The sequence below is a fragment of the Oryctolagus cuniculus genome, chromosome 2 (assembly GCF_051225735.1).
Source record: "Oryctolagus cuniculus isolate XC-2025 breed Fujian yellow rabbit chromosome 2, ASM5122573v1, whole genome shotgun sequence".
In the NCBI taxonomy this organism is placed as follows: Eukaryota; Metazoa; Chordata; class Mammalia; order Lagomorpha; family Leporidae; genus Oryctolagus; species Oryctolagus cuniculus.
The window spans coordinates 145,838,660-145,862,585 of record NC_142868.1 but is presented as its reverse complement, the minus strand read 5'-3'; the positions used below and the strand labels follow the sequence as shown (position 1 = coordinate 145,862,585).

General features: G+C 50.0%; 1 protein-coding gene across 5 annotated transcripts in view; it reads left to right on the top strand.

Annotated features, from left to right (window-relative positions):
* Positions 1-14,655, top strand: part of B3GNT2 (UDP-GlcNAc:betaGal beta-1,3-N-acetylglucosaminyltransferase 2) — a 39,030-nt gene extending 24,375 nt beyond the window's left edge. For all 5 annotated transcript variants that reach the window (XM_089326379.1, XM_089326378.1, XM_002709850.6 and 2 more), the window contains one exon: positions 12,132-14,655. In XM_089326379.1, coding sequence (XP_089182505.1) covers positions 12,141-13,334 — 1,194 coding nt within the window. In that variant the 5' untranslated portion in view covers positions 12,132-12,140 and the 3' untranslated portion in view covers positions 13,335-14,655. The remainder of the gene's footprint in view (positions 1-12,131) is intronic.
* Positions 14,656-23,926: the final 9,271 nt, after the last annotated feature.

The window sequence follows — 23,926 nt, the reverse complement described above, 5'->3', positions numbered from 1 at the left end:
CTGCTAATGTTGTGTGTTTCTTGCCTGTCTGCCAAGGACCCACGTTTTATGCCCTTTTGCTTGGAGATGAGTTTGGGTTGGTGAAACGGAGGTCTAAGCTGGTGCCAGTTTTCAGCGGAGGATGTAGCTGGCCTTACGACACTCACAGCCAGCGTGTTTTCCAAGATAGGTTCGTAGCAACCCTGGGTGGAGCAAGTCTGTCAGCACCACCTTCCCAACAGCTCAGCATGTTTTTTTTTTTTTTTTTTTTTTGACAGGCAGAGTTAGATAGTGAGAGAGAGACAGAGAGAAAGGTCTTCCTTCCGTTGGTTCACCCCCAGATGGCTGCTACAGCCGGCGCTGTGCTGATCCGAAGCCAGGAGCCAGGAGCTTCTTCCTGGTCTCCCATGCGGGTGCAGGGCCCAAGCATTTAGGCCATCCTCCACTGCTTTCCCTGGGCCACAGCAGAGAGCCGGACTGGAAGAGGAGCAGCCGGGACAGAATCCGGCACCCTGATCGGGACTAGAACCCAGGATGCCGGCACCGCAGGCGGAGGATTAGCCTAGTGAGCTACGGCGCCGGCTGCTCAGCATGTTTTTTAAACAAAGTATTTTTAAAAAATTTATTTATTTACTTGAAAGAGTTACAGAGAGAGATCGATCTTCATCTGCTGGTTCACTCTCCAGATGGCCACAATAGCTAAGGCCTTGGGTGCAGGGGCCCAAGAACTTGGGTCATCCTCCACTGCTTTCTCAGGTCGTCAGCAGAGAGCTGGATCAGAAGTGGAGCAGCTGGGACTCGAACCAGCACCCTTATGGGATGCTGATGTCACAGGCAGCGGTTTTGCCCACTGCGTCACAAGGGTGGCCACAGAAAGCATATTTTGATGAAGATATGTGTGTTGTTTTTTAGACATAGCACTGTTGTGTACTTAATAGACTGCAGTGTCCTGAAGTATAACTTTTATATGCACTGGGAAACTGAAAATCAAGTGACTCATTTTATTTTGAGATTTGTCTCATCGCGGTGGCTGGAGCCCGGTATGAAGTTGGTCCGAGGCACACATGGTGCCCCTCGAGCCACAGCCACCCTGGGCCGCCTCATCTCCGGAAACGGAGCCGCACCCATGTACTTCCCTTTGTCCTCTGTAAGTGCCACAATCATCTGACAAGGACCTCGGAGGTGGAAGGGGCTTTCCTGGCCACTCCCTGTGTGTGCATGGGACTCTGGGCTCCCACTCCCTGTGTGTCCAGGGACTCTGGGCTCCCACTCCCTGTGTGTGCATGGGACTCTGGGTTCCCACTCCCTGTGTGTGCAGGGACTCTGGGCTCCCACTCCCTGTGCATGCAGGGACTCTGGGCTCCCACTCCCTGTGCGTGCAGGGACTCTGGGCTCCCACTCCCTGTGCGTGCAGGGACTCTGGGCTCCCACTCCCTGTGCGTGCAGGGACTCTGGGCTCCCACTCCCTGTGCGTGCAGGGACTCTGGGCTCCCACTCCCTGTGCGTGCAGGGACTCTGGGCTCCCACTCCCTGTGCGTGCAGGGACTCTGGGCTCCAGAGGCCCTGTTTGCTTTTCCGCAGCTTGGTGCCTGCAGGGCACAGTGTTCTCCAGCATTAGGCTGCTCTGCTCTCTCCCGCCCTGGCAGTAGTGCTGGCACTGGGTGCCTGCGGCAGGCCAGCACGCCCAGCCTGGTCACTGCTGCCTGTGCCCTCTCCCAGGCTCCCATGGGTACACACCCTGAGGCCCATGCTGCTGGCCAAGCAGGGCATCCTGAGCCTGGCCATGAGCTGCTTCTGTCCATGCCCTGCCCTGACGTGGAGAGGCCCTTGGGTTCCTGGTTCCGGCAGCACCCTCAGCACGCCAGTGGGGGGTGTGTGAGCTCCGCCCCTCCACGGCCCTCCATCACTGACCTGCAGCACTGTTTGTGTTCTTACTCCATCTTCACAGGCGCTCAGTTATCATCGTCTCGTAGTAAACTGCCCTTGCTTACGTGACAGCCTGGTTTCCACCTCCGTGGAAACTGTTCCGTGCAGCCCTGCTAAGCCCGCAGCAGGCCCCATCAGAGAAGTCTGCTCACACCCGGGTCCGAGGAGTGTGGAAACATTGACCAAGCCCTCACCACCTCTTACCCAAGGGCTTCCAAAACACGGCCAGCTCCTCAGTAAGAGGCTGCCCGCCTCGCAGCATCGCTCTCCTTCCCTTCTGTTTTTTTAAATGTTTATTTAATTTGAAAGGTAGAGAGAGATCTTCCATCCACTGCCCGTGACAGCTGGGGCTGGGACTGGCAGACGCCAAGAGCCTAGAACTTCATTGTGTCTCCTATGTGGGTGGCAGGAGACCCAACTACTTGTGCCATCACAGCTGCCTCCCAGGGCAGGAAGATGGAATCGGGAGCATTTGGGACTCAAATCCGGGCTCTTGACGTGGGCTGTGGAGCATCCTAGTGGTTAAAATGCCACCCACCTGGGCAGCATTTCTTTCCCAAAGTGGTCACTCCACCTTAGGTCAGCAGGTGGCAAGTCAGGACTAAGGCCCCTCCTTCCTTTAGGCGCACACGCCTAGCCTGCTGCCGTCATGGCCTTGTGGGTAATAATTGCCGGAGATCCGCCCCTCACCTGGAAGCGGGTGGAGGGGCCTCGGTTTCAGAAGAGGATGGAGGGAGAGGTAGCGTGGGTGTGCTGTGTGGGAGGGATGGAGGCCTTACCTGCAAACTCTGCAGTGCCACACACCTGCATCCTGCCTTTGGCGGGTGGGGCTGCCTGGGAAGGGAGGGCCATGGCTGCACTTCCCACCCCAGTTTAACCTGCGCAGAGCTCGCCTCTCTCCCCGCACAGGTCTAAGATGAACTCGCTGCTTCTGCAACTCTCATCTCCCCTAACTCTAGAAAATCCTCTAAATGTTTTCTGTTGCCCTTTAGTACGTAATAAAGTGAGATAGCTTTATAGAAATGAGCATGCGTGTAAATGATTCACCAACACACCCCTAGTGGTTTTCTGGCGTCCTCTCTTCCGGGAGAGGATGAGTATGTTTCATTCATCTCATTTGTGCCGAACATTCACTGTGTTCAATGAACTTGACCAGCTGACCAGAATATCTCTTTGTTCAGCAAATACTGAGGGACTGTCGGGTGTAAGAGTGGTAGAGTGGAGGCCTTGGTCATGGAAAATGCCCTGGGATAGGCCAGCCCGGGCAGGAGAAGGTAGCCAGCTCGTGGGAGGTGAGGCTGGTGTTCAGACTGAGACCTAGCCTAGGGGGAGATCTCACAGGAGGGGCGAGGAGGCCCTGTGAGTGGACTCTGGCAATGGAGAAGCAGCGTTCTAGAAGGCAGCATGAATTCAAGCTCAGGTTTAAGGGATCAGTGGCTTGGTGGTGGTGGTCTGACCAAACTGGGGTGGGTGGGGTGGGGAGCGTGGGCAGGGAGGGTACGTGCCAGGGCCTGAAGACTGGCTGGCTGGGGAGTAGGGTGTAGTTGGAAGCACAGTGGAAAATGAAGCTTTAGGCTGTGCTGTTTGCCAACATCAGCCTGAATGCAATAGAGGAAGGTGAGGAAGAGGTGCAGGAGACGCTATGGAGTTGGGAACAGTGTGAATGCAGGCAGCAGGGAGAAAAAACAATTCCAAGTCGGGCTGGAGTCTTCACCCAGAGGCCTGGGGACTTGCTGCATTGCACACGGGGCACCCAGACGAGGAATCTGGCAGGCATTCAGAAGCTAAGCTCAGGGGTTAGGTGGGTGGGCCTGTGAGCCCTGCCTCTGGGGTGATGTTCGTGGCAGCAGATGGGTGTAATTCTAGAGGGAAAACTTACTGAGGAGAGCGTGAAGGACACGACAGGAGCTGTGCTTGGCGCTCAGTGTGTGGTGCAGGAAGTGGAGCCCCTGAACTCCCCAGTGCCCGTCGTGCGGTAGGCAGCACACGTCACGGCAGGTTCTTACGTCCCCATGTTGCAAAGCAGGAAACCGAGGCTCAGAGAGGTCAAATAAGTTGCCCGAGGTGGCACAGAGTAGGTACCACATGTGGAATTCAGCCCTGGTCCCACTCCGGGTGCCACCCTGGTTTTCATCTCCTCCTCCGGCATCAGCTAGCCTTAAGGACCCAAAACCCTTTTGAGTTTTACTAAAGGCAGGGCGAGGGGGCCCCTGGGAGTGTTGATTTCCTGCCTTGGTTCCTTCCCTCTGTCTGCTCTGAAAGGTCTCTGTGTGTCTGTTTGAAGAGTAAAGTTGGTGGTTAATTTTCCCGTGAATGACCAGTATCGCTCGAGCTCTGGGGGTGTGGCTGTGAACAGGGACCAGACCACGCGCTGCTGCGGACACTTTGATCTGTGGCTTTGCCTGTGGGGTGTGTGGGTGAACAGGGTCATTATAAGTACTTTTTCTCTTTTAATTGTGGACATGAAGGGTGAAACTAATGACTAGGAACCAAACTTCTTGAACTTGGCTGGCAGTTGTTCTGTGACTTACGACCAACATGCAGAAGCAGACACATCTGTTCAGCTTAGTGTCAGCCTCTCGGTGTGGGAGTGGGGGGAGTCCCGGGGCTCCCCTGCGCCAGCCCTGGTGAGAAGCCAGGCCAGGTCTCTCACTGTGGTGGAGGAATGTGCTGGAGGTCTGGCCCTGCTCTGCTTCCTGGGGTGCTGCTGCCCTCACACCCCTCGGACTCGCCTGTGTGCCCTGCGTGCTAGGAGCTGTTCTCTCCCCTAGAACCATTTAGCTGCAAATTGCCTCTGTCTCTGTTGGTCTGAGCAGAGCCTGGGAGGGGTTGGCAAGGAGCAGGCAGCAGATGGGACAGCCCAGGAGGCGAGGATTTAGGTAAGCCGTGCTGGGCAGGCTCCTGGAAGAGCAGGGCTGGACACGATCCTGTACAAGTGCTCCAACCCGCGCCCACGCTGGTGATATCGCACAGGACACTGGCTCCTCCCTTTAGAGGATCTGTGGGTTGTGAGTCAGCAGGGAGCAGGGCCTCCCTGCACTTGGAGGTGGATTGCCAGCCTCCTCATCTCTGCCCGATTGGACGGGGATGACTAGGCGTTTTATATCATCGTTACAGGAAGGCCCTGCCTTTCTCTGATCCTTAACCTTGGCCCAGATTTGAGGTCTGGCTGGGTTGTGTTGCTGGGCATCTGCCTGACTTTCTGAGCCCTCAGTGGGGGAGGTCAGTTTGGGGAGAGAGTCCTGTGGCCCTTGATGGCCACACTGGCCATGCGACACGTCTTGTGGCCAGCACGTGGCTTTAAGCCTTGTAGAACTCTCAGGGGACCTTCTCAGATCAGGCAGTCCGGTGGTTCCCGGTCTCCGGCCGGTGAGTGAAAGCTTGGAGTGGCTTCAGTGTTCCTGAACCCTGGAGAAACCAGAGGCGTGCGTGGGCTGAGTGCGGTGGAGGCTGCCCCTGGATGGAGTGTGGCCTCACTGTCTCCCTCGACGGCGGGATGGCGGGACATACGTTCATAGCACACGGAAGAGCAGGAAGGTGCATGTCTTTGAAGCCACGGAGGGAAAAACAAAACCAATCTCTTACTCAAGAAACTAAGGTCTTGAGAACTTGGCTTCCCAAGGTCAGAGTGACAGTCTGAATGTGCGTCAGTCTGTCCTCCGAGTGTGGTCATCTGTCCATGTTCCAGTGCACCAGGTAGCAGCCTGGAAACAGATGCCCAGGCCCAAGTCCTGACCTCGTCACTCCCGGGCCAGGAGCCCAGAGCTCCCGGAGCCAAGTTTTCCCTCATTTATGAGAGAGAGAGAGAAACGCAGACTGCACTGTGCCTGGAGCTTTGCCTGTAGAACAATCATTCAGTAAATGTTACTTACGGAACCGTCCTGCCTCCTGTAGCTGGTTTTTGAATCACAGTAATTTTGTGGGTTTACAAATGTATAAGTGTAAAGCCTTTTAAAATAACTGCTTTAAGAAGATTAACCATTGAAAATAAGACCAGCACCCCTGCCACAGCTTCAGTCGTAACCCAGTGCAGCGGCGGTCACTTGGGTTGGGATCCTGGCTCTGCTGTCTGCCAGCTCCATGACCTTGGGCAAGTTCAGTCACCACCCGCCTCTGCCCTGGGCCTCAGCTTCACTGGGGTGAGTGAGAGCAGGGGTGTGTGGAGTTATCTGTCTATAGGAGTGACTGCTGGTCCCTGGCACGTCTCCATCAGAATAAAGTGAGTGTGTTTGTATTTTATGATTATGTTAAGGAGTCCTTTTAGGATTTTTTAAAAAAGATTTATTTTATTTATTTGAAAGTCAGAGTTACAGAGAGAGGTAGAGATAGAGAAAGAGGTCTTCCATCTGCTGATTCACTCCCCAAATAGCTGCAAAGACCCAAGGATGGGCCATAATGAAGCCAGGAGCCAGGAGCTTCTTCCAAGTCTTACACATTGGTGCAGGGACCTAAGCATTTGAGCCATCTGCTGCTTTCCCAGGAGCATTAGCTGGGAGCTGGATCAGAAGTAGAGCAGCTAGAACTCGAACTGGCACTACATAAGATGCCAGGGCTCTAACCTGCTGCACCACAGCACTGGCCCTAAGGGTTTTTAAAAAGATATTTTTGTTTGTTTAAAACACAGAGTGACAGAGAAGAGAGAGAGAGAGAGAACTTCCATTTTCTGGTTTGCTCCCTAGCTAGGTCTGGGCCAGGCTGAAACCAGAAGCTAGGAACTCCGTTCTAGTCTCCCACATGAGTAGCAGGGGCCGAAATACTTGAGCCATCTTCTGCTGCTTTCCCAGGTGTATTAGCAGGAAACTGGACCAGAAGGGAGAGCAGTTGGGACTCAAACCAGCACTCCCATATGGGAAGTCGGTACTGCAGGTGGCAGCTTACCCAGCTGTGCCACAGTGCCAGCCCAATGAGTCCTTTCTAATAGATGGTGCCAGCATAATGAAAGATATGCATGACATAGGGCTGGGAGCTGTGATGATGTGATGCAGGATGGTGGCTGAGGGTGTGAAGCCATGGATGGGCTGGCCGTGTAGGGCACAACAGCCGGGCTTGAAGCTGTGCATCCCCCAGCCCCTGGCACCTAGAAGTTTGCAGAAGGGGGTGCTCAGAGGGAGTGGTGGTGGCAGAAGTTAAGATTGCTCAAACAGCCTGTAATCCTACCACGCATTTTGTCTTGTGTGGTATTTTATCTGGATTTTCACCTAGTTTGCACATAGCAGCTGTGCTGTTTCGTAACCTGTTTTCAGCTGACATTTTTCCTGTTTCTACATATTATCTTTCTAAATATTTTAATCATAAAATAAAGAAGGAAGTTGTTTTTTCCTTAAACAGAATTAACTGAAGTACATTAGAAGTTTTTAAACTGTTGTGTCCTTGTTGGGGACAAGGTAAAAAGCAGAGGTGGCTCTGTGTTTGCAGTTGGGATTTTCTTGATTCTGTTAGGATAAAAACTGTTTCGCAGTGAGGGTTTTTATAATGTTTTCCCCAGCTTTGGGGTAAGTATTCTTACTCAAATTCTTTTTAAGCAACGTAACTTCCTGCTCCAAAAAGGACATGGAATTGGGTTTTATGTCTGCAGTGGGAATATGTGGCAAGATATTTAGAGAGCCTTTTCCCACAGATATTTTTATGGGAGTCAGAGCTTTACCCGGGCTTCCATGGACTTCAGTTTGTTGTAAGAGTCTGCCAAGAGCAGAGTTCTCATGCACGAGACTGTGCCCTGGTCACAAGTGAAAGATGACATCCGCCCTTGGTGGAAATGTACAATGGAGAGTCTTGGCTCTTGCCCCGTCCCGCCCCAGGTTGGTTGGGGAGAAATGCCCTTTAGCAAGGGTTGGGAAGAGTTTCCCCGAAACAGAGCCTTTGGGGATGGGAAAGGCTGGCCCATTTTCTGAAGAGGGGCTGGGAGGGAGCTTCGTGGCAGCTCCTCTTTGTGCCTCCGGGGAGCCTCTTTGTCGTGCTCTAACGTGTGCCGACTCCATACCACGATCTTTTCGGCCATGAGCCAGCCCTGGGGACTTCACCACAGTCCTGGACCAGGTGAGAGAATGTGGTGGTGCCTTACAGATCAGCAGGGGCCCCCGAGAGCCGTGCACTGGGTGGGAGCCGGAGGCTGTGTCATCTCAGCTCTGTTGCTTACCTCTCGGAACCTCCATCGCTCACCCTTCAGAGCGTCCCTAGGCGCCCCTGCCTGGTGAAGCTGCAGAGGAGACACAGGCACGTGGAAGGGGAGGATGCTGTTCCTTAGCCCCAGGCTCTGTCTTGGGTGGAGGTGATCTGGGGTGTGCCGGGCTGGGTCCCCATTGAGGAAATGAAAGCCCAAACTGTAGCAGAAGTTAGAAATCTTGGTCAGGGTCAGCAAGCCCAATCAGCCCTTAAAGAATTCTCAGAAGAAGGGCTGGGGCTGTCCGTGATGGAAACTTCAAGTGGTTATGACTCTCGATACCCACAGCCTCTCGTGTAACCTGGATGCACAACTTGTGATGTTGCCTCAAGTCATTTTTGAACACATTCTTACCCTTATTTTACCATTTTTTTCTTTTTTCTTTTTTTTGACAGGCAGAGTTAGACAGTGAGAGAGAGAGAGACAGAGAGAAAGGTCTTCCTTTTCTATTGGTTCACCCTCCAAATGGCCGCTATGGCCGGTGTGCTGCGCTGATACGAAGCCAGGAGCCAGGTGCTTCTCTTGGTCTCCCATGGGGTGCAGGGCCCAAGCACTTGGGCCATCCTCCACTGCACTCCCGGGCCATAGCAGAGAGCTGGACTGGAAGAGGAGCAGCCAGTACAGAATCCGGCACCCCAACCGGGACTAGAACCCGGTGTGCCGGCGCCTCAGGCGGATGATTAGCCTAGTGAGCTGCGGCGCTGGCCGTATTTTACTATTTTTTGAAAGACAGCTACGCACGTTTCCATCTACAGCTGGAAGCTGGGGACTCTCTGGTTCTCCCATGTGGGTGACAAGAACCCAGCCACTGGACCCATCGCCCGCTGCCTCCCTGGGTGTGCCTTAGCAAGGAGCTGGAATCAAGGGCAGAGTCAGGGCTCAAACCCAGGCACCCTAGTATAGGGTATGGGCGTCCTAGCTGGCTGTCAATCTCCAGACCGAACGCCCGCCCTTTGGCCTGCTTTTTTAGGAGACTTAGCTCTGGAAGTTCACAACCTGCTCAGTACTGTACTTCCCTTTATCCTTAAACTGCCTTCTGTTACTCTAGAAATTTCTATAGCCTCTTGGTGTCTAAATTCCTTTACCGAAGCTGCAAATTTCTGCCAGAGACTTAGCTGTTCTTAATGTGTGCTGCTTTTTTTTCCCCCCTGATGACCTTTGCAGATCTTTTTCCTGACTAGTTTGCTCCATTTGTCCTCACACCTGGTTGCTCTTCTTCCAACCTAGGAAGGGCCCATTACTGATTGGCAGGACTGGTCAAGTGCTGTGTTACCTTTAGGTGGGTTGTCCTAATTTAGAGAGAGCTGTTTACTTTTCAGAAGGATTTCGTTTCAAATCTTGGAAGTCAGAAAAGATGCTCAAGTGGATTTATGATTTTCTAAAAAGGTCACTGATTCTTCATCTGCCCCAGGTAGCCACACCAATACCTTCTTAGTGTACTGTATTCTACCTGGCTGCAAGTTAGGCCCCTAGCAAAGAGATTTAGGCCTCCAGAGATGTGCCAGAGTCAGCCCATGTTAGTGAACTCTCAAGATTTGTCCAGAAACTCATTTGAAAGGAGTTGACCTAAGAAGATTGTGGTCCTGAGATGCGGGTGTGGCCATTTTCAGTGACTCAGGCTGTGACTTGGGGTGCTTTCAAACTGTGATTAGGGAATAAATAAGAAATGTCTTGTGGCTGACTTTAGTGGAAGGAAGATTATGAAAAGCCTTGTCGCTGGCTCAGTTGGTGAGCTGCTTGAGGGGTGGAGGGAAGACCTGGGGTGTGAGGGGAGACTGCTCAGTTGGTGGGTCGAGGGCACCTGCTGCACTTCCCAGTTGGCATGCTTGCCGGATGTGCAGGCTTCCAGGAGAGATAAGGGCTGGCTTCAAAGTGAATATAACCAGAACCTTTACTTACGTGTTCATACTTGAAGCCACTAGATTAAGATCTGCTAGGTGGATTTTAAGACACAGAAGAGCTTGGGAATTCCTACCGGTCTAATCCAGGTTATCCAACATGTGATAGTTTCACAGCATTCTTCTGCCTTAGGACTGTTTGTAAGAACTCACCGAATGGAAATATCTTCTAATGAAAAAACTTGTGAATACTACTCCTGATTTAAATAGTCACACAGGGGCAGGTGTTTAACCTAGCAATTCAGAGATTGGTTAAGATACACTCATTGTCCCAATGCTGTGGTGTAGCAGGTAAAGCCGCTGCTTGCAGTGCCGGCATCCCATATGGGTTTCAGTTCAAGTCCTAGCTGCTCCACTTCCGATCCAGCTCTCTGCTGTGGCCTGGGAAAGAAGTTGAAGATGGGCCCTGAACCCACTTGAGACTCAGAAGAAGCTCTGATTGTTGGGACCATTTGGCTGTTGGGACCATTTGGGGAGTGAACCAACAGAGGGAAGCCGGTCTCTGTCTCTCCTCTCTTTCTCCCTTTCAAATAAATAAATAAATCTTAAAAACAAAACAAACAAACAAAAAAACTCATTCTATATCGGACTGCCTTGGATTTAATTATTTAATTCCTGGCTCTAGCTCCTGGATTCAGCTTCTGCTAAGGCAGATCTTGGGAGGCAGCAGTTATGGTCCAAGTGGTTGTGTTCCTAACACCCATGTGGGAGACCTGGATTAAAACTCTGGCTCCCAGCTTTGGTCCTGGCCAGGGATCCTTTGCAGGTTTTTGCGGGAATAAATGGATAAGTTCCCAGTTGTAGAATTATAACTTCATAAGGATATTGCCCATTCACTTTTTAGGCTTGTCTTAATGTCTTTCTTATCCAGATGGTTGGTCTTGGGCTGGTCATCCTTGTCAGTCATGTGAGAACCCTGGAGCTATCCCCCCAAAGCATTTATGACTCCTTCTAGGTTATTCTGTGGTCCACAGCTTGACTTTTTTTTTTATATTTCACTTTAATGTCATTTGCATTTCTCTTTTTCTTTTACTACAAGCAGCAGAAATTTATGTATACAGTTTATGTGTTTTGAGACATGAACACAGCCATGATGCCAGCGCCCAGACCAGGGCAGGTGTAGTAATTCCAGCACCCTGGGGAGTTCGCTCCCGCCCCTCTTCAATCCACCCTGTCTCTGTCACATTCAGATTTTGAGGGCATAGGTTAATTTTGCCTGTTGATGAAATTGAAATAAATGTGGGGCCTGACTTTCACTCACCATGTAATGTTGCTGGTAACAGTTGTTTTCTTTTGTATTTGTTGTCTTGATATACTGAAATTTGATAATTCCATTGTTTGAGTCTACTGAGACTTGGGGAGTTCTCAGTTTTGGGCTACTGTAATGAAAGTATTCAGAGTTTCTTTTTATGTTATCTCTGAATGGGCAGAATAGTTAGTGTCTCCTATAGTTCCTAGCCCTGTAACTCTGGGCAGACATTGTAATCTCTCTGCCTCGGTTTCCTGCGTAAAATGATGGTTTGGGAAATAATTTAGGAATGGGACTAGCATACTGAGGAAAAAAAAAAGATATTTCAAGTAAATGGCATGGAACTATATATATAGTGTATACTCTGATTTCTCTTCAGATTGTATAACTCTTCCACCTTTTACTCTATAGTGTAATACAACTTTAAATACAGCTGTGTGTGTGTGTGTGTGTGTGCATGTGTATAATGGATCACAGTATAAAATATGTTTGCTCTGAACTGTAGGCAAATCAGTTTGCTAAGCACTGATTTGTATGTGCCCTTGTAAGCAAGGAAGTTGAACACTAGTGAGGTTATTTGGTAATCTATATCCAAGGGCTCTGTCCTTGGGATAGCAAAAACAGCAATGCTAACAGTCATTTCCTTTGTGCTTGCTATGGGGCAGACACTATTTTAAAAACTTTACATATAAAGTCATATATTCCTCACAACTGTCCTCTGAAGAGGACTGTTAGTCCCATTTTGTAGATGGAGAAGCTAAGACATCAGTGATATCATGTGTGAAGGTCATAGAATTAGAAAGGAGGTCTGGAGTCTGTGCTCTGAATCACTAAGTCTAGGGGAGACAAGGAGGCAAGTAAAGTGCCGATGCAAATTCCCAATACCTAATTAACGCACTATTCCAATCCTTTATTCCAGATATGAGAAATGAGTGTTGGACGTCGAAGAATAAAGCTGTTGGGTATCCTGATGATGGCAAATGTCTTCATTTATCTGATTGTGGAAGTCTCCAAAAGCAGCAGCCAAGAAAAAAATGGAAAGGGGGAAGTGATCATACCCAAAGAAAAGTTCTGGAAGATCTCTAACCCTCCCCAGGCGTACTGGAACAGGGAACAAGAAAAGCTGAACAGGAGGTACAATCCCATCTTGAACATGTTGGCCAACCAGTCAGGGGAGGCATCCGGGCCTTCAAACATAAGCCATCTGAACTACTGTGAACCTGACCTGAGGGTGCCAGCGGCCGTGACGGATTTTAACAACTTGCCGGACAGGTTTAAAGACTTTCTGCTGTATCTGAGATGTCGAAATTACTCTCTGCTTATCGATCAGCCGGGTAAGTGCGCAAAGAAGCCCTTCTTACTGTTGGCCATCAAGTCCCTCACGCCACACTTCGCCCGGAGGCAGGCGATTCGGGAGTCGTGGGGCCGAGAGACCCACGTGGGCAACCAGAGCGTGGTGCGCGTCTTCCTGCTGGGCCAGACGCCGCCGGAGGACAACCACCCCGACCTTTCCGACATGGTGAAGTTCGAGAGCGAGAAGCACCAAGACATCCTCCTGTGGAACTACAGAGACACCTTCTTCAACTTGTCTCTGAAGGAGGTGCTGTTTCTCCGCTGGGTGAGCACCTCCTGCCCGGACACCGAGTTCGTGTTCAAGGGGGACGACGACGTGTTCGTGAACACCCATCACATCCTCAATTACTTGAACAGCTTAGCCAGGAACAAAGCCAAAGACTTGTTCATCGGCGACGTGATCCACAACGCGGGGCCTCACCGGGATAAGAAACTCAAGTACTACATCCCGGAAGTGGTGTACTCGGGGGTGTACCCGCCGTACGCGGGGGGCGGCGGCTTCCTGTACTCGGGCCGCCTGGCGCTGCGCCTGTACAACGTCACCGACCGCGTGCACCTCTACCCCATCGACGACGTGTACACTGGGATGTGCCTTCAGAAACTCGGCCTCGTTCCTGAGAAGCACAAAGGCTTCAGGACATTCGACATCGAGGAGAAAAACAAGAATAACATTTGTTCCTATGTAGACCTGATGTTAGTGCATAGTAGGAAACCTCAGGAGATGATTGATATCTGGTCTCAGTTGCAGAGCGCTCATTTAAAATGCTAACATAGATGCAAACTAGATTTTGCTGAACTAGTTCCCGTGTGTCCCGCTCCCGTGAGGGCGATTCCCCTGTTAGCCGGCAGAATCGTCTAGAGAAGTAATTTCCCTTTGAAAGCCTCCAAACCCTTCCAGTTGGTACTTCGGTGAAGGGGGAAGCAAAAGACAATGATTTTTGACAGAGAAGGGGGCAGGACACCTGGCTTTGATCCTTTCTGCTGGCAAGTTGGTGGTCACTTTTCTAATTATCCCCCTTCTCGTCAGAAATCATTAAGTTTCTAGAATTTACCGCTTTAAGTTATTTTTGGTTTGTCCTCCTGTGTGGATAACATTACCCTTATAATACTGATTTGTGTACAATCCAGGTATTTGTAAACATATTGGCAACAAAGACTTTGTTATATGTGATTCAGTGGTTTTTGTAAAATGGAATTATGTTTATTTTCATGTAATTTGGTTGAATTTTAAAAATTGTCCAGAAAATTGACTTTTGTCAAAATTTTCTGCCACCCAACAGTATTTTCTTGTGTTAATCTAATTAGTTCATTTTGCAAAAATAAGAATCACTGTGTGACCCTCATCCAGTTTATCTTGTTGTGGTCCTATGGCCGTAACAAGAGACAGAGTGTGTGTAAGTTTAATTTCTTCTTGTATTTGGTTTGCTGGGTGGTATCGTAATAGTTACCTACTTTTAGTATTTGAAAATGATGAGTATGATTCCAGAATAGCCAACTCAAGATGAGATCGCCCCTAACAGCCATATTGGGTTTGTGAATTTTCAGTGTGGACCAGAAACGCATAGAAGTAACCGTTGAACCCGAAGTGAAAAGATTGAAGTTGCAGACCTTTTTCATCACTGAGTTGTCAGCTTAAGACTCCAGGATTCTATCCTTGCCATATTTTCACAAGTTGCTTATACAGAATCCTTACTCTGAGTAGTGATGGCCTCCCTGTCTCAGTGTAGAAGTGCCTGTGTTTTTATTTATTGCTCAGATCAAAGACCAAAACATTTTCTTAAATATATTTTGTGTAATATTTTATTTGTATACAGTGTTGTTGATGAGATATTTAACTAGAGCATGATATTTTAAATGTTAAGGTGTAAAATATGTTAAATAAAGCTAACTGTTATTTTTGGATTTTAAGATTGTTTTTTGGGGGTGTGAACTATTAGAGTTGATAAAATTCTGCCAAACTATTGCTTATATGTACTATCTTGTAACATGCTTTCTTGAACTATTTTTGTGTTTATAGAGATGAGGGTCTTATCAGATGCGAGAGTGGGGACTGTACAAAAGTGGAAATAAAGTTGATGTATTTTTAATTAGCATGTGTAATGTGTAGTCATCTCTGACCCCTTTTTGTTTCTGATTACGTTTTCCCTGAAGAGGCTGTTCCCACCTCCGAAATACAGTTATATTGATTATATAATTATATTGAATTATACCTTCTTCTTTGTCTTGGAGGGAGTCATAATTCTTTTCATTTTAAATCTCAAAGATGCTTTTCTACTTGGAGTCTTGAAAGGGAAACGTGTTTATTTCTGCTTCCATGTTCCGTGAGTATAAGGAATTTCGTTAGAGAACGGGGCAGCGGCGTTCCCGCGCTCTCCCAGAGCCCTTTCCGGTTGGGGTTGAAGCCACAGTAATGAAATATAGAGGCAGCCTTGACCACTTGAGTCACTGTCACAGCCTCCTGTCCAGAAGCAATGGCTTGTGTTCAGTTAAAAACATGTAGACTTTGAAGCTCAGAAGACAGAAGAATGAGTGTTAGAAGACTCAGTGGCTGGCCGACACCGCGGCTCACTAGGCTAATCCTCCACCTGCGGCGCCAGCACACCAGGTTCTAGTCCCAGTCGGGGCGCTGGATTCTGTCCTGGTTGCCCCTCTTCCAGGCCAGCTCTCTGCTGTGGCCAGGGAGTGCAGTGGAGGATGGCCCAAGTGCTTGGGCCCTGCACCCATGGGAGACCAGGAGAAGCACCTGGCTCTTGGCTTCAGATTGGCGTGGCGGCCATTTGGAGGGTGAACCAAGGGAAGGAAGACCTCTCTCTCTCTCTCTCTTCCTCACTGTCTAACTCTGCCTGTCAAAAAAGAGTCAGTGGTGTGGAGGACGTTTGTGGGCAAGGGTGAGGACACGGGCCTGGCGCGGCGGCCTGGCTTTCTCGGGGCTCCCGGGGCGTGCTCCAGGGGTAGTAACCACTGCGTTAAGAGCCGGAAAAGGATGCCCTCGGAACATTCACAGGTAATTGCTTCACAGTCAGCGTGTGTCCATTTAAAGGGCACTTAAAAAATGTGTGTGGAAAAATGAAATTAAAAGTTTAGTTTGGTTTGAAACCATGTGGGAACCCGTGGCTAGTTTGTTCCTCATTCATGTTTTCTGGGAGTTCCTGGACCATGCGTCCTCAGGCAGGAAGTTTCTCCTCTGAGGGAAAAAATGTCTTTATTTTTTTCTTGTAGAGATTCTTCTCCCCTGAGGAAGCGCTGTAGCAGAGGAAGCAGAGAGGTGGTAGGTTTCCAGCGGGTTTGGCGGCCTGGCGGGGTGGGGGGACGGCAGTGGGCCTCCCCGTGCCCTGCGTGCTGCTGTTTTTGAGGGAGTCCTTGCTGTCGCAGTGGCTGCCCGAGCCCTGGCTGACCTGAGAGGCTGACCTCACGGGTTTTGCAGCAAAGGGAGCCTGGTGCTGGAATTTTACCCCGGCTTGGGTTCAGTTGTAGGACTGACTGAACCTTACCTCCACGCGGCCTTGTCTTGGCTCCGGGCTTATGGGTATAAGGACCACGAGTTGTTCATTTCTCTGACAACTGCTCAACACTGGAGGCACCGTGCAACTGGGTGTTGTGGGCCTTTTTTGTGGCTGTTGCTAAGTCATGTTGATTTTGAGTTGAAGGTCAGAGGGCTCAGTGAGCATTGCTAGGGTTTAAGCTTTTCCTAAATCCAAGCAGGTCTTCCTTAAGAGGAAAAGGAGGAAAGAGACCAGAACAGCTCACTCCCGTCCCTGGGCCTGGTTTTACACCACCTCCTTTCTTGAATTGGTCAAGGGAGACTGGAAAAGAGAGCCAGGAAGTTGGGGGAATGCACTGTTAACAATTGGACGTTGAGTCCCGAATTAAAAGCTTCCTAAGGGTACCACCTGCTTTTCCACTCCGGACTGAATGATGGTGATGTAGGCTTGTCTCAGCCCTCTCAGACACAGAGAGGGAGGGTGGCTTTATTAGGGCAAAGGCTGTCTGATTTTTCACTCCAGGAAAGCTGGAATGGATGAATTTTATTTGGGCTAAAAACAAGCTTCTCTGATTTACCTCCTGATGAAAAACGCCAGGTGAAGTCAAAATTCTTGTTTAGAACCAGAAAATAACACCAGTGCTGGCCTTTTGAGGTTCAGATATCTGCTTAATTTTTCCAAAATGGTAGTTCTGTGTTGGTTTTGGTAGAGGCCAAGAATGAGGCACTTCAGTTCTTAGAATGCTCAAAAATACTGTAAGCTATAATACTATATATATATGACTTTAAAACACTTCCAATCAATATGATTAATACCAGTTTTATGATGGGGTTAATTTCAGGAAATTGAAATACAGCGTTAGTCTCTATGCAGTATATGTGTTTTGTTTTGATTTTTTAAAAAATATTTATTTGAAAGGCACAGTTACAGAGATAGGGATCTTCCATCTGCTGGTTCATTCTCCAGATGACCACAATGGCTAGGGCTGTGCCATACTGAAGCCAGGAGCCAGGAACTTCTTCCAAATCTTATGAGTGCAGGGGCCCAAATACTTGGGCCATCTTCCACTGCTTTCCCAGGTGCATTAGCAGGGAACTGGACTGCAAGTGGAGCAGCCGGTACTCAAACTAGTACCCATATGGGATGCTGGCATTGCAGGAGGCAGCTTTACCTGCCATGCCAAAATGCTGGCTCCTTTATTTTGATTTCTAAAACTATTTATGTGAGAGACAGAGAGAAGAGAAGGTATCCCCCAAGTATCTGCAACAGCTGGGATGGGGCTGAAGCTGGGAACCAAGAACTCAACTCTGCCATGTGGGTGGCAGGAATCCAATTACTTGAGCCTTCACCACTGCCTCCCAGGGTGTGCGTTAGCAGGAAGCTGGAGTCAGGAGCCAGAGCCTGGGATTGAACTCAGGTACTCTGATGTGGGGTGCAGGCATCCTGACCCCATGACTCAACTGCAAGGTCAGACATCCACCCAGTGTATTCTAAAAACACCTTAGACGGAAAAATGGCGTTCTGCTTAGGTGTGCTCCCTGCTTTTCTGTCACTTTGATCTATGTTCAGGAATTTTCATCCCAAGCAGCAGTGATGGCCTTTGAACCTTGGCAGCAACTTTCTTCCTGACCTGGTGTGCATTGTGAAAGGGGATGTATTGATTGCTTGGAAGCAGCAAAAGCAGTTTTTAATTTGATTGTAATCCAACAGTTTATTTCTAAATCAGGGGCCTGGCTGTTGAAGAGTTGCTTCCAGAGTGCTCTTTCATGTCCCGGCGCAGTAGGTCACATGGAGAACCCGCATCCTCAGTGTTAGCCAAGGGCTCCTCACTGCCCTGGAAACTTTCCATCCTGTGGCTCGCCCTTGCCCAGCCTGCCTTCAATCAATGTTCTCTGTTCCTGCTCATCACCCAGCCTTGCCTGAAATTGGCTTCCCTAACCATCCTACTGATAGATCGTCAATGATCCTGACCTTGGCGTCAGCATCAGCCACTTCTTAAAAAAAAAAAAAAAAGGCAAGAAGAATACCAAATGGAAATACTATCCAACCCTTGATTTGGGTTCTTCTGGAAACATGAGTACTCTGGCATCAGTGGTGGTTTGGGAAGTGCAGGTGTAGGTGGGGAAGTGAATTGGGAGGGAAAGGCAGCCAAGTTGTGTTAAGCCAACACTGCCCTCAGGAACCTGGAGACCAGTGTAAAATATTCACTCCGATGCTCGAGTCTGAAGCCGGAAGGAGCTGGGCTGTATGTTACAGCAGCTTTTTAGAGGTGTAGTTTTCCTCCTACAACATTAACTTATTTTGTGTGTACAGTGATTTTCAGTAGAGCATAGAATTGTGTGGTGACTATCATCACTACAGTCCACTACAAAACCAATTTGGTTTTTGAAGCATAACCAATCCATAACTTAGCTCTCTGTAGAAATCTTTATTTTGGTCATCTTTTTTCTTTTAAAAATTTTTCCAAAATAATGCCTTTCTTTCTGATTTCTCCTTTCTCCATTAGAGCTGATTCTTAACTGATAAAAGGACTTCTAAGAAGATAAATTAGACTTTTATTTGATAATTCTTTAAAATTTTTTTGATTTATTTGAAAGGCTGGTACAGAGATCTTCATCTGCAGGTTCACTTCTCAAATGCCTACAGTGGCTGGGGCTGGGCCAGGCCAAAGCAAGGAGCTAGGAACTCAATCTGGGTCTCTCACAGGAGTGATAGGAACCCAACTACTTGAGTCATCACCTGCTGCCTCCCAAGGTGTGTGTTAGCAGGAAGCTGGAATCCGAAGCAGAGCCAGGACTGGGATCCAGGCACTCCAGTATGGATGCAGCTTAATCTGCTGCACCAGAATGCCTACCTCTAGTTTGAAGATTCTTAAGGAATTACAGGGCTTAGTCATGCTACGTTCACCCTAATTCTCAGGGAGGAGAATACTTAATATCTGTGGCCATTTTTATGAATGAGGGCCTAAGCTGCCATGCAGAAGTTCCTGGGAAGTGTTTCTGTTTCAGGGCTGTTCTGCCAGCAGTTCCCTCCCTGCACTGGAAGGTGGACTGAGGGTCCTTGGTCCTCTGAGTGGGTGTCCTGGTCTTAGAATTGCTCAAGAATGTAGCAGGTTGGCTGGCGCCGCGGCTCACTAGGCTAATCCTCCGCCTTGTGGTGCTGGCACACTGGGTTCTAGTCCCGGTCGGGGCACTGGATTCTGTCCTGGTTGCCCCTCTTCCAGTCCAGCTCTCTGCTGTGGCCCGGGAGTGCAGTGGAGGGTGGCCCAAGTGCTTGGGCCCTGCACCCCATGGGAGACCAGGAGAAGCACCTGGCTCCTGGCTTCGGATCAGCGCGGTGCGCCGGCCGCAGCACCCTGGCCGCGGTGGCCATTGGAGGGTGAACCAACAGCAAAGGAAGGCCGGCGCCGCGGCTCACTAGGCTAATCCTCCACCTAGCGGTGCTGGCACACCGGGTTCTAGTCCCGGTTGGGGCGCCGGATTCTGTCCCGGTTGCCCTCTTCCAGGCCAGCTCTCTGCTGTGGCCAGGGAGTGCAGTGGAGGATGGCCCAGGTGCTTGGGCCCTGCACCCCATGGGAGACCAGGAAAAGCACCTGGCTCCTGGCTCCTGCCATCGGATCAGCGCGGTGTGCCGGCCGCAGCGCGCCGGCCGCGGCGGCCATTGGAGGGTGAACCAACGGCAAAGGAAGACCTTTCTCTCTGTCTCTCTCTCTCACTGTCCACTCTGCCTGTCAAAAAAAAAAAAAAAAAAAAAAGTAGCAGGCAGCCTCAACTCCAGTTGCTAATGCCACCTTTCTTTCTTTCTTTCTTTCTTTTTTTTTTTTTTTTAAAGATTTTTTATTTTTACTTATATGAAAGGCAGGGAGACAGAGAAACAGACAGAGCTCCCATCAAAATGCCTTTAACAGCTAGTGCTGGGCCAGGCCAAAGCCAGGAACTTGGAACTCCATCAATGTCTCAGGTACTTGAGCCATCGCCCACTGCCTCCCAGGCTGGGCATTAGCGGGAAGTTAGAATCAGGAGCAGAGATGAGACTTGAGCTCAGGCCCTCCCATGTGGGGACGTGAGCACCCCAAGTTCCGTCTTAACTACTGCACCAAATACCTGCATTATCTTCCCTTCTTTTTGCTCTAAGTCCGCTTTGGGGTGTTGTACTCAGCTTCTCCAAACCTGAAAACGATCCCTGCTCTGTTTAGGTAGCATTTCCAGGCACATAAGCTAGGTCATATTCACCCAACTTTGTATGTGTGTGTGTGTCTTTTGGGGGGGATTGGTCCAGCTGTTGAGCTGGCAGCACCCAGTTAATTACCCCCACCATCTCCTTAAACTGGGAGCCTTTCTGAGGCTTCGCTGGGAAGACAGCCCCCCCCAAATGCCTGCAGCTTTCTCCCTTTCATGTTCTATGCTGTAGTTATCTAGTTTATCATTAATAAAATTCTGTGTATTTCCCATCTCTTAGAAATGAATTTTTTTTGTTTTTTTAAAAGAATGTATTTATTTGAATGACTGAATTACAGAGAGATAGAGAAGTGGCAGAGGGGGAGCAAGATCTTCCATCTGCTGGTTTGTTTCCCATTGGCCACAATGACCAGTGCTGAGCCAGGCTGAAGCCAGGAGCCAGGGCCTTCTGGGTCTCCCACATGGTTGTAGGGGCCCAGGGACTTTTGGGCCATCTTCCACTGCTTTCCCAGGCCCATAAGCAGTGAGCTGGATCAGAAGTGAAACAGCTGGGACTTGAACCAGCACCCATGTGGGATGATGGCATTGCAGGCAATGGCTCAACCTGCACCACGCTAGCCTAGACCTCACCTTGGGCTGCAGCAGGTCCACCCCTGCAGAACCTGCCTGTCTGGTTCTCCCATCATGCACTGCTGCCTGACCTTTAAGCCCAGCCCAGATTCTCAGGGCCTGCTTGTGTAGACTTCTCAGCATCTGGGTCACACCCTGCCAGTATCCTCCTGCCACTCTCCCCATCCTGGGGAAATGAGTCTTTCTGAGTCCTCTGGAGGAGTCCATTTTGTAAGAAGTGGAAGGGGCTCTGTTTTATGGCTCCTAAGGTACTTTTCCCCCTGGTTTAAAGGCATTTCCCTTGGCTCTGGCCTCTGGGGCAGGCCAGGGATTGGCTGCAGACCGTTAGCTTTCCCCACCTCCCCAAGCGGCCCCATTTGCCCAGGAGGGAGTGGACCTCCTGCAGGGACATTAACTTCTTAGATTAGCACCTTTCCCTGTCCTTGCCCACAGCTGCCCTGTGCTCAGGGTCTCCCCCTACTCCCCATACCACTCCACATGTGTGAGCTGTCCCCCTTTGGCTACTGTGGGCTGAGCTCCCTCCCTCTCATTTGTGACCCTGTTGGTGACGCATGGAATTGGCCTGAAAGGACCTGGGACAGAGCTGTCTCCTTGTGTCCTGTCTTCCCCATTGGCCCCTCTGCAGAGCTCAGTAGCTCTGAGCTGGCCTTGGGAAAGAGGCGCTGGGGCTAGTTACAGACCCGGGACCCTGCCCAGGCTGCACGCCTGCAGCTGTTCTGGTCCTACCCAGGATGCCCCTGCACACTAGAGGAAGGCCCATCATTCACCTCCTTTGACTCAGCAGCCCTTTGGGCTTCTCCTTTCTCTTGTTCAGGGTTCCAGACAACTGGGTCAGAAGGCCTGTCTGCACTTGTCCTGCTGCATTGCAAAATGTGGCACAGTAATGAGGTCTTAACTGATTGCTGGATGATTTACTTCCAGTCTGAGACAATGACATTGTAGAACTTGGTTGGCACAGCACTAAGATGGCCAAGGAGACTGCTCTTAGGGAACCTGAGCAATCTGACAGGATGTGCCAAGATCCCGCGCAGGCCCAGGCCCAGGCCCAAGTCCTGCCTTGTTGTGGCTGTTGGAACCCTTGAGGACCAACACACCTGCTCTCTGAGCTGCAGTCGGCAGTCACCAGGAGGCCAGGGCTGTGCACTGGGGCGTGCGATGGGCAGACCTACGGAGGAAGACCTGTCACAGAGCAGCAAACTCGCCTCTCTTGTTCCTTCCCATGGGGTTGGACAGAGAAGTGGTGGCCACTGAAGGATGAAGCTGCTGGCTTCAAGCTGGTGGGAAAAGCCTGTATTTATTGGATTGCAAAAGCCTCTACAGTGAGTCACCAAGAGCGGAAAGAATGAAACAGCAGGGTTGTGAAGTGCTGTCTAGAAAGCTGGAGAACTTACCCAGCCCTGCCCGCTGGCCAGGCTGGAAGCAGCGTCACTGTTGGGGGCGGCCTGTCTCATTGGCACTCCTCCCGAAGCTAGAGAGGTTACCACAGACAGGGTTTCACACTTGTCCCTGCTCATCGAATGGGACCACCGGAGCAGCCAAACAACCAAACAAAAACCCAGCTGGCAGAGTGTTGACGATGTGGCAACCAGTGAAAAATGGTTTCTGCTTATACTCTTCTGGGCCCATTTCTGTGTTGGGGAGACCAACCCAATGAGTTACTTTTCTGAGGTGGAATTGATTTGTTAGGTGAATTGTCTACTGAAAAAACTTTTAAATTCAAAATTGAGAACATTTCAAGAAAAGTTATAAAAATACTAGAGTGCCTGTGTACCCTAATGTCCACCACATCTTACATTAGCCACATTCATTATAATGATCAAAATCAACTGGGCCAACCAACAACAGTAAATGGACATTACCTGTTGCCCCTGCTGCAGACTTTATTGAAATTTGACCGACATTTTCCACTGATGTCCACTTTCGGTTCCAAGATCCCATCTAGGTTAGTTCCCACGTTGCATGTTCCTTGTTCTCCTTCCATCTGTTTCTCAGTTTCTCTTTGTCTTTCATGACCTTAAAGCTTTGGGTGAGTGTCAGTGACTGTAGAATGTCCCTAAGTTCGGGCTCGTCTGGTGTTTGCTCGCGTTGAGAATGGAGTTACGCAGTGTTGGCAAGGATCTCACGGCAGTGGGGCTCTGTCCCTGCAGCACCACGTGGGAGTTTATGTGTTGCTGTGTCGTGGGGCTGCTGACGGTAACCTAGGGCACTGGGTTCCTCCGCAGTACACGGCTCTTTTCTGTAGTTAAGAACTCTCTTGGGGGAACATTTGTATGTTTAAAATATACAAGTAAGTAAATGAGTACATGCTGGTAATGCGCTTCGAGCTTTGCACATAGTAAGTGCTTGGTGGAGAGCTGCTGCTTGTCCCGCTTCTTTCCCGTATGCTCCTCTGGGACCAGATGTTTTTGCTGTGCGTTCACTGTCTTCTGCCTCGAATGCAGGTCCACCCTTCACCACTCTTTTTTTTTTTTTTTTTTTTTGTAAATATTTATTTATTTATTTGAAAGGCAGAGGCAGAGAGAAACAGAAGTCTTCCATCTGCTGGTTCCCTCTCCAGATGGCCACAATAGCTGGAGCTGTGCCCATCCGAAGGCAGAAACCAGGAGCTTCTTCTGGGTCTCCCATGCGAGTGCCGGGACCCAAGCGCTACTGCTTGCCCAGGCCATAGCAGAGAGCTGGATGGGAAGTGGAGCAGCCAGGACTCGAACTGAACCATATGGGATGCTGGCATTGCAGGCGGTGGTTTTACCCACTGTGCCACAGCGCCAGCCCCCACTGGTCACTCTGCAGTTAGCTGTCTCATTCAAAATCTCTGTGACCTTAAGGAAGGCACAGAGCTCAGTGCTGCTCAGCACATGGGGTCGGGACAGAGAAGAGCCTCTGTTAGCCGAGGGCAAGGGCAAAGCCATGCCATCAGGAGGAAGGATGCCTCTGTCTTTGTAAGGCATGCCTACCTCCCAGGTGACCTGGGCTCCCCACCGGCCCACGTTCCAGGTGGCGGTGGTCTGGACCAGAATCCAGGCAGCCTAGAGAAGCAGCCTAGCTGAGTGAGGAGTGGACCTCTGCCTGTA